The sequence below is a fragment of the Ixodes scapularis genome, unplaced genomic scaffold (genome assembly GCF_016920785.2).
Source record: "Ixodes scapularis isolate PalLabHiFi unplaced genomic scaffold, ASM1692078v2 PGA_scaffold3__209_contigs__length_174095766, whole genome shotgun sequence".
NCBI lineage: Eukaryota > Metazoa > Arthropoda > Arachnida > Ixodida > Ixodidae > Ixodes > Ixodes scapularis.
The window spans coordinates 121997213-122007388 of NW_024609868.1; the positions used below are offsets into that span (position 1 = coordinate 121997213).

Consider the following 10176-nt stretch of genomic DNA (forward strand, 5'->3'; position numbering starts at 1 on the left):
TAACAAAATTAGGATTGGCTCCGCAGCAGCGAAGCCAATCCTAAGCCGTCACAACAGGCCTAAGAACCGGTCGTGCTGACGTCGGTTGTAGTCAAACGCATGTGTGTGAACGTGCCTTTCGGAAACGGATCTTGCTTTTACCCGTTGAAACACTTGCGTTTGACTACAACCGACTGAGACAAGACAGGTTTTTAAGCTTCTAAGGACAGCTTAAAAACCGGTCTTCTCTCAGTCAGTCGTGGTCGGTCGTCAGTGTGTAAACGGGCCCTTAGAGAGCGCGGGGAACTACGCCAGATTGTTATTTCGAGGCTGCGATAGTGCAAGTTGGAGAAAGTTCGCGGAAACCAGTCGAAACGCCCCCAAAAGACCGGCCACGTCGACGCTGCCATCGGGCGCTGCCACCTTGCTGCAGATTTCACTTATTTTGGTCAGCCGCAAGTGATGATAGCGCCTACTTATTGGCTCTTGCGAGCGGTAGTCTGCGCTTCAACGCAACAGTGTGTGCCAGCTTTGCGCAAACGCACTCCGCAAAGTTTTGGAGCCACCTGCCGCTAGTGAACGCATCGCGCTCAAACGGAAATGTGTGTATGGGTCTTAAGACCCTACGGAGGCAAGACTGTAACGACCATGTCGGCCATCTGCAACGGCGCAGGTCTCCTGAACCGGACCCTGTCGTGGCGGGTGTGGGTGCCGCTGAGTCGGCTCACGTACGCTGTCTACCTCATCCACCCGATCGTCCTCTTCTTCCAGTTTTGGACCATTCGGGAGAGGATCTACGGCAGTCACCTGACCATGGTACTAAGCTCGAGGCTGGAGTTTCTATCATTCATTAGAGTCAAGAGGTTTAGCTGCTATCGGCGTTGAGCACTTTTATAGCGAATAGGAAAACAGAAAAAAGCGTAGCATATGTTGAAGCGGAACTCGTGGCGTGCATGGCTCAACACAGGCATGTCAAATTTGATATCTGTTGAAGCGAGAATTTGGGATGAAAGTTTTATTTTTTTTTCCCTAAAACGTGTATATTGTGGGAAATAGTTCTTAAATTAAGAAACAATCATTTCACTTTCGGCACAATTTTAGTACTCAAGTTATTGAGTACGCATTAGGGGACGTGGAGGTACAGTACGTTTCTTTCCCCTGTTGGGTCTTACTTTGTTTGAACTCATCGTGTTTTTTCATCTTCTATTTTCTAACGCAAAATGACTTCTTGAAGCACTCTCAGATATATTTTGGCTGCGTTTGACGAAAATTGGGCGCTTACTATGTTTCATAGTGTGTTTCGAAGAAATGACGGACTCTGTCTCTTTGACAATGCCTAGCAGAGACTTGAACTATTACCAACTGCTAACTAAAATAATATGTCAAAAAGACCAGAATTAAATATTCTTTCACTATAAACTCAATATTATGTTATAAAAGGCACTGACTCAACTAATAGTGAAATATCCTCCTAATATAAAACACATTTAACACCAAGTTTCTAAACGAAAAAAAATTATTATTATTTGTTTTTATGTTTAGCTACTCGTAGTGTGACCTGGTAAACGGTGAAAAAACGTTCCGAATGCAAGGAGAACGCCACTCAAAGAACAACATAGAGAACGCCCAGGGATGGCGTGATGGCGGGACAAACTTGCACGCCGTTTAAACCACTACATTATTAAATTTTTATTAAAATTATTATTATATTATTATTATTAATTGTAGTAGTTGTAGTATTTATAGTATATTATTATTATTTGTTTCTAATCTTAACTATTATTATTTTACTTATTATTGAGGATTGATTTAATTATTTATAGTGCAATGGTAGCCTGGTTACGGTATTTCGTGGTGTTTTCTTTTTTGTGACGTCACATTTATTCATGTAAACAGCCCTATAACTAATTCTGCTTATGCCGCATACATATTCACGATCAACGTGGCCGTCGTAGGGCCTCCTCCCCCTTTCGTTTAGTAGGTCAACTGCAAGGGGCGTCTTGTGTCTGCACTGTAGATGAGAAGCCGGTGCAGTAGACCGCTAGCCTGGGATCTTTAACGTCCATCACGCGGCTGTGATACACGACCGGACGCCAGTACAGTGCCCACCAAGATCGAAACGGTCAGGGTCGGGATTGAACCCCTGGTTACCCCAGGCAGACTTGTACAAGTTACTGAAAAAATGTAACCGATTACAATTACCTCACTGCAAAAAGTAACCGATTACAATTACCTCACTGCAAAAAGTAACCGATTACAATTACAATTAGAGCCTAAAAAAGGTAATAAAAAATTACACTAATGTAATCAATTACTTCCCACGTTACTTTTCATTCAACTTTTTTTATTACGGTAGCATAATCCTTCTGCGAGCTGAGTGAGTGACGCCAACACACCCAACCCCTCTCGTGAAAAACAAAATAAAATAAAAAGAGCGCTGTTTAAATGCATTACTCACAAAAGGCTGGATAAAATTATTTTTCATATCCGAACGTAGTCTCCGGTGTATTAAAAAAAATGTACCCATGAAACGAAGCATAGTGAGTGGCCTACTAATGCTCGAGGTTCCTTGCTTAGTGGTTTGGAAAAGAGAAAAGAAAGAATTAACTGTTGCCCAGACGTGAGTGACTCCAGCACATCTAACCCCCCCCCCCCCCCCCCCCCCCCAAAAAAAAAAGAAGAGAGATTGAGAAAGCATGTATGCGTAATTTTTTAATCGATTACAGCAAAAAAGTAATTCAATTACAAAGATCGTTGCTCATTATAGGAAGTAATTGAAGCGTTATAAAATCACAGTAAAATTTTATTCATTACAAGTAGTTCATTACTTGTAACGCGTTACGTGCAAGTCTGACCCCAGGCTCAGCGGCGTGAGTGTTCGCTCCTTGTGCTCTGAACTGCCGCGCGTTCACATACTCGCACACCGATCCTCTCTCGCTAGATATCAGAGTGTTTTAGAATAGGCCGGCCCCACGTTTTGGCTCCCCCAAACAACTCGGGGCGATGCACTGCGCATGCGCAGAGCCCTTGCATATGCAGGGTGTGACGCCCCAAAATGTTGGGGAGACCCAAAGCTTTGAGGCCCCCATTCAGAAACTCCCTGCTTTGTGCTGCCGGAAAAGGCGAGGGCTCCGGGCCTTCGAGGCATACGAATTATCTTGCGTGTAAATCTTTATCCGATGTTTGCAGATTTACCTCTATTTGGGCAACATGGCCTTTAACATCGGAATGGCCGTGCCGTTCTACTTGTGCTTCGAGGCTCCGTTTCGCTCGATCGCCAAGGACTCCCTCGAGAAGCTTCTGGGCTGCAGCCTACGGCAGCGGAAGACATCGACGTCTGCCGCTCGCTGCGACGGGGCTAAGAAAGCGTGCGAAAGCTCGTCGAATGCCATACTGGACATGACGACGAGGAACGGTGACGTGGCCGCAAAGATGACCGCAGCGACGGTGCACTTGTAGCCGCAAGTCTCGCGACTCTGGTGTCTGGAGTGCGTGTCCAGCTGGTGTACATCGAGCGTAGCGTTCTCAAAAGTGGTTCTTGATCTCCGTCTGATGACGTCAAAGAAGTGTCTCGCTGTTGCCTGTGGCCATCGTGGCGGTGGCGCAGCAGCTCGGAGGCGAACACGCCAGGTGCCTGTAGGTTGCTCTGTAGCGAACCGTTCGACGGAAACCAAAGCAGATGCGAGACACTTGTGTCCGCTCGTCTTTTTCAACAGCATCTCTACGACCAACCGCCATGATCGCGACATCCGGCAGCACGATACACCGGCTCCTCTGACGTCATTTGTTGCCACTTCGGGAAAACGTTCGATGCATGAGCGGGACAAGGCACTGGATAAGACAGCAGGCGAAGACGCGTACCAGGCAGCGTACTCGCAAGAGACGGGCTGCGCGGATGCAGCATCTTGGGGCGTTAGCTCCTAGTCAAGACGCCCGTCGAACACGTCTTCAACGATGGCGGTGTGGTCGGCGCGTGAACCATGTCACGCTTTGTGTAGCGAATTCTGGCTCCCAGTCTGCGCGACCGTCGAAGCGAAGAATCCGGCCTCCCTCCCTGACTTCCCTTCCAGCGGAAGAAGAGCTCAAGTTCTGTGTTGTATATTTATATCTAAGTGCGTGAATGTGAACTTGCGCATCGGTGAACTTCCGGAGTTATTTGTGTTTTTGCATGTGCGTCTGTCTTGCAGAGGACAATTATTCTTTTTTTACAGCTACCATAAATTGTTTTTTATGCACCGTAGGCTCTGTCACTCTCAGCTCGTTGTAGCCCACAGATGATACAATCATAGTCGATGCCGCTCTGCATCATCGGATAGAGCGTGTACGCAATGCCAAGAGTAGACTCGCCGCGTCGAAATACCATGACTTGGGATTGAGCGTAGCATATAGCAACTGAACGGACTGAGTGCTTGACGTTTCATTCTTTATTTAATCGGCGATTTTATAATTGCGAGTTTGCACGTAGTTAGGTCACCGATGTCTCAGGAAGTGACGATGAACATTTCCACCATTGAATTTCCTCGCGGTGTCCACAGTGCTTCTTAAACGTGTAACCCTACAACAAAAGAAAAACTTACATTCGTTAGTCAGCAGCAAGCATTACCGAGCGTTAAGATCTGTTAAAAGCGCCAAAAATCGGATTACGAAATTGCATTCAAGATTTAAAGCTTGCAGACGAGTCAGTCCCAAAGCTTACTCTTGAGTCTCGCCTGACGTCATTTTGTTGGTGTTAAATAAACGGAGCCCGTGCCCGGCATTCCTGAATAAACCAGTTTATGTCTCCTTGCTTAACATTACTACTGCTAAGCGCGGTGTAACCGAAAGCACCGATTACATTGCTGCGCGCAGGGTCCGGGCTCCTTTGACGTCTGCCGAGTCGAGCTGACGCGAAATTATAGCATATTTCGCTTCACCCAAGTCCAGACGCAAGCGATGCTACGCTTTTATGTGATCAATCGGACAGTGTCAAAAGTGCACCGTCATAGTGTTCGTCATATTTTTGCGTGTGTTCTATCATCGATGAGCGAACGATTAAAAAAAGGAGAGGCCCGGTTACTTGCGCCTTTGACTCTGCTTGATCGGTCTCATTAGATCTTCGCGTCGGCTACGGTCGGCCTTAAAGTAAAAAAAAAAAAAGGAGTATATCTGCCCGCTCATTATTGCTTCACTCGCTACCCGCGATTGATTCTTAAAGGGACACTGCACCTCTCAAAACTTTTTTTTAAATATTTTTAGCCATGGCGATTTATTATGGTTTCAGAAGACTACCCTATCAATATTTTGCTACAGCGGCACATATATTTTTAATCGAGACATAAAACGCAACTGCTCGAGACCGAAACCTCCACGTGACATCATCACGCTCCGATGGCGCCAGCTCGGCAGTTGGTCCCGAATCCGAAGCCGCGCGTCCTTCGACTGATTGGACACGAGGCCTATTCGAACACTCGGCACTTGTGCCTTGTCTGTGTCTGCCACTGATCTCTATGACAATTGCTGGATCGCGTTTGCCCGCTCCGCGAATGCGGCCACTGACGGCCATCTTTTTGGTAGAGTTATATTACCTCTAGATAAGGTACAGCTCCTGCAGCTAGTATCATCCTCCATGGCAGACAGCGTTTTGGCAGGTGTGGTGGCAGGCCGCCGTCAAAACAGGGTGGGTGATATTTCGTGCTTGATTGAAATTGCTTGACGAAACATGTTTTTGAAACCCGGCGTGAACGGTAGCCCCATCTTTGAGGACCCGGTGAAAATTTCACGAAATCGCAGCACCGGGAAAAAACAGCACAGCACGCATCGAAAGTCGCATCGAAAGAAGCATCGAAAGCAGACGCCGGTACGAAGTCTGCTTTCGATGCGAGCTGCGCTGCTTTCCCCCGGCGCTGCGCTTCCGTAGAACATTCGCCAGGTCCTCAAAGATGATGCGACCGTTCACGTCGGGTTTCAAGAATATGCTTCGTCGAACAACTTCAATCAAGCACGAAATATCACCCACGGTACAGGGTACTAGATCCACGGCTATTTTATGGCAGCCTGCCGCCATTGCGCTGTCCGCCATATTGCTATGATGGCTAGAGATAATATAACTCTACCAAAAAGATGGCCGACCGTGGCCGCATTCCCGTCCATAGGCGGAGCTGGTAAAACGTGTTCCAGCAAATAGACATAGAGATCAGTGGTGCTTGCGCTCGATGTCACTGTGATCAAGTAGAAAATCTATGCTGTCGAGACCGGTTATTACAAAGTCAACGGGAATCGGAAATCACTTCGATATATCCGCTATTTCGTTATAACCGACATTGTTATAACCAGTCGCGACAGCACTTCGTTCCACTTTAAGTCCATACGTACCCGACGCTACGAGTTGATGGAAACAATCGGACAGCGCCAAAAGCGCACCATCGTGGTGTTCGTCACGTCTGTGTACTTGTTCCCTCATCGCTGGACCAATCATGTACAAGGTAGTAACAGTGACTTGCACTTTTGATGCTGTTTCATAGGTTCCATTAGGTCGTAAGTGAGCTAATGGAACCAGACGCGGTAAAGGGTATACCGTCGGCTACGTCTGGACTTAAGCTGCCATTAAGTGTCTTGCACGGGCATGTACAGGGTGCGGCCGTGAGGACTAAACTTTTGGCACGACTTGTAAAATTCGAATTCCAGACATACATACCTAAAATTGGGCACGTTAACATAGTTTCGCAAGAAGTTTTATGCCTGTGTTTTTCCGAGCTCAAGTCGGAGGTGGAAATATATTAAAAATAAGCAGAAACGGCGGCCGTGCATTTTCTACGGCCTATATTTAGGTGATCACTGTGCATATATTTCAGTAAAAGTATCAAGGCAGTTTGGTACTTTAGGCCAATGTTATGAATTTAAAAAAAAAAAAAAAACAGCGTGTGCAATGTACACCAGCTCGTTTGCGCCCTTACTTTTTGGATCTTGCTTCCCTGTCTCGCGCGTTGTCTGCTACCACTGCGTTGAAAGCTTCCTTTTCTTTTTTCTCTTCTTCCTTTTTTTTTTTACTTTTATGTGTATAATACCAAACAAAACATGATGAAGATGAAGTGTAATACACCACAGAGATCAGAGTCAGCGCATTGTGAGTGTTCTTTCTTTGAGTGTTTGAAATTTATTTTTCGTGCGTCTGTTTCCTTGCGTTGTGAAGTGAATAAGGGTGGAAATATGGGTCAGTTGGTTCATACTGACGAAAAGGCAAACAGCGCACAGTAAACGGGTACTAAAGGAAGTGCGAACAAGATAAGCGCTGACTCTCAACCGAACTTTAATCCCATGAAAACAAAACAAAGAAAACAGCAACCCCGCCCACGTCACATGAAAAAGATTGTTCTTTTGGACACATGGTTAATGTATCATGTGACGTAAGCGGGGTTGCTGTTTTCTTTGTTTTGTTTTCATGTGATTAAAGTTCACTTGAGAGTCAGCGCTTGTCCTATTTGCACTTCCTTTAGTCCCCGTTTACTATGCGCTGTTTGCCTTTTCGTCGCTGTGCAGTGTTAGTGTGAACCAACAACTCGCCCAAGCTCAAGTATTGCTATTCAAGCTTGGCGGGCTAGACAATCCGGAAGCAAAACTCGACTACAGCGCTGTTAGATCTCGTGACCGTCACTGAGCCCAAGTCGCAGGCGGAGCTGTGAAACTGAGCTTGCTCCAGTAACGTTGATACTGGCAAAGCCTGGCAGATCGTCGCGTGACGCGGCCGCCGAATGTGAAAAGGTACAGCGGAAGACAAGCGTCATGTAACGGGTGCCCCGCTGCGGCGAGACGCCGAAATACACTTGTCCCGAACGATGAAATGTTCGCTCGTGCTTCTCGCGTTTCTCGGGCTACCGCTTTTTTTCTCGCTGGGCTTGAAAACAATGTCTCGGGTCCTCGCCACCGCAAAAGCTGTGCGCTGACTACAGGCTCCCGAGAAATGCTCTGTGCTACCATATCCTCGCGCTCCAAATTTGCGACCGGGCACTCTATGGCTCCGTCATCGAACTGCCAGGCTTCGTGAGTATAGAGGAGGCTATGGCACTACCAACGCACGTCATCAGCGAAAAGGGGGTTCACAAAATACGTTTGAATATTTCGAACGTGGTTCCAACTTCGGAGCCAGCCGAAAATCAGAGCCAGTTCTTTGACTATAGCTCGTGCCTATGGTGCCTGGATCGCGTCTCCGATTGGTGTGTTTAGCGCCCTATGCTGCGAAGTACAAATGACGTCAAAGAAGCCGGAGTGTCATTCTGTAGCCTGTCACGATCCTGGCGGTTGGCCGCAGAAATGCTGGCGAAAAGCACGAGCGAACGCGAGTGTCGCTGTCGTCACGGCGTCCCAGGCGTCCCAACTGTTTCCTGCCGTATGCGGAGGGCAAGTTCGTCTGCTTCTTGCGCAGGGGGAGCGGTGACGTCAGAACGCCGAGCCCTGATTGGCTGATCGCGACCCCCTATTTGAGCGTCGTCTGCTCCTTTGCAACGTCGTCTGCTCGCAACGTCGTCTGCGTCTGTCTTACCTTTCCTGCGACTTTCCGAAGTGCAGAGGCCAGATTCCCGAAACGATTTTATGCCAAAAATGTACGTAAGACAAGACTTAAGAACAAATTCTTATTCACTAAACGAAATTTCGAAAGTTTTGCGCAGGTTACGACGAAATACTCCGACAGCTCCGAAGCTATCTCACGCACTTCTTACGATCAAATCAGCATGGCCGACAGCGTCGCGGTCGCGACGACCCACGGACGTTTATTTTTCTACATGCGCTTCACACGCGTCCCGACTTCAAGCAGCAAGAAAAAAGTAAAAAGTATTTGAAACAGACCACGACGAACAAGAACGCTGGATCCACAAACACCCGGGAAAAGCTCCAACGGCCACGATTCCACCGAACGCGACCAAGCGAGCACGGCAGTTAGGCCTAGCAGGCACTCCGCGACTCGGCGACCGTCTGCCCACGACCGGCTGGCGTGCTGAATGGAATATGCCCGCGAGACCCTTGTGAACCCTTCCCGTATTATATTTTGATCGCTGACCTCAATTTTAGATTAAGAGGTCAATTTCGTCTTGTTATCTCCTTGTTTCCCGAGGCAACGGTGATTTTCGCCGGTGAAAAAGCGGTGAATCTCCGGCAGACGCAGGAAAGGTAAAGCAGCAATCGCTTTTACTAGCAGACGTAAAGCAGACGACGTTAACTGCGCCAACCCGCCGACGCCGTCCGTTAAAGAATGAGGGGTCTCGCCGCACACGAAAGGAGGGAAAAATTATTTGTGAGGGAACTTGCGGACACTAACACGCTCACCCTCTCGGTTCTTAGCAAACAAACCACGGCGCCTCGGGACACCTCGCCAGTGAGTCCTTTGACTTCCCTCCTTGATGCGCGTCTGCTAGTTGTTAGACAAAAACAACGTACCGCTCGAGTTATTTCGTCTGCCCTCTCTGAAAGGCGAAGTCGAGCTCGCTTGTAAAGACTTCCGAAAATCGCAGGACAGGTAAGACAGACGCATACGACGTTGCGAGCAGACGACGTTGCAAAGGAGCAGACGACGCTCAATAGGGGGTCGCGATCCGCCAATCAGGGCTCGGCGTTCTGACGTCACCGCTACTTCCTTTCTCATGCGCAGGAGACGAAAATGTGCCCACTTGCGAGGCGTATAGCTTCCGTGGACTGTCGAAGTGAAGAGCGACCTGCAGCAGAACAGGCGTCTGCCACATACACCACAACTGCTGGGACGCCGCCAGGGTCGCGACCGGCGACAGCATGACACTTTTATGACGTCATCAGGCGGAAATCAAGGAACCACCTTTTGGGCGCGGTAAACAAACCAGTCGGAGACGCGTTCCGGGCACCGCACTCGCCCACCGCGCCGACCGTTGGTCCCTCCCGGTAGCGGCGGTTGCCGGGCCTACAAAATCTACCACGCCAAGATCGGCGGCGAACAGCCCGTAGGCCGAGTCCACGCCAAGCACCGGACATACACGAGCAGCTGCGAGCAAGTCGTTTGATCGGGAAAAAATCTGCTTTACCTATGAGGCAAAGGCTAGAAATAAATCGCGGGCGAATCCCCCCTTAAAACTCGTGGATTTTGATGTCATTCGCTGCTTCTGCCGCTTTTAGATGCGGAGCATCTCTTGCTCGGGTCTATGTCCCGCGGCGTCGTAGTCCGCACTCACACTGCGCATGCGCAACTCTCCTCCTTCC

General features: G+C 48.4%; 1 protein-coding gene across 1 annotated transcript in view; it reads left to right on the forward strand.

Annotated features, from left to right (window-relative positions):
* The window catches only part of LOC8024779 (nose resistant to fluoxetine protein 6), a gene marked incomplete at its 3' end in the record, with an annotated part of 108382 nt that extends 103429 nt beyond the window's left edge, over window positions 1-4953 (forward strand). Inside the window, exons 17-19 of the mRNA XM_042292867.1 lie at window positions 653-795; window positions 3169-3248; window positions 4935-4953. Coding sequence (XP_042148801.1) covers window positions 653-795; window positions 3169-3248; window positions 4935-4953 — 242 coding nt within the window. The remainder of the gene's footprint in view (window positions 1-652; window positions 796-3168; window positions 3249-4934) is intronic.
* Between the last annotated feature and the right edge of the window lie 5223 nt (window positions 4954-10176).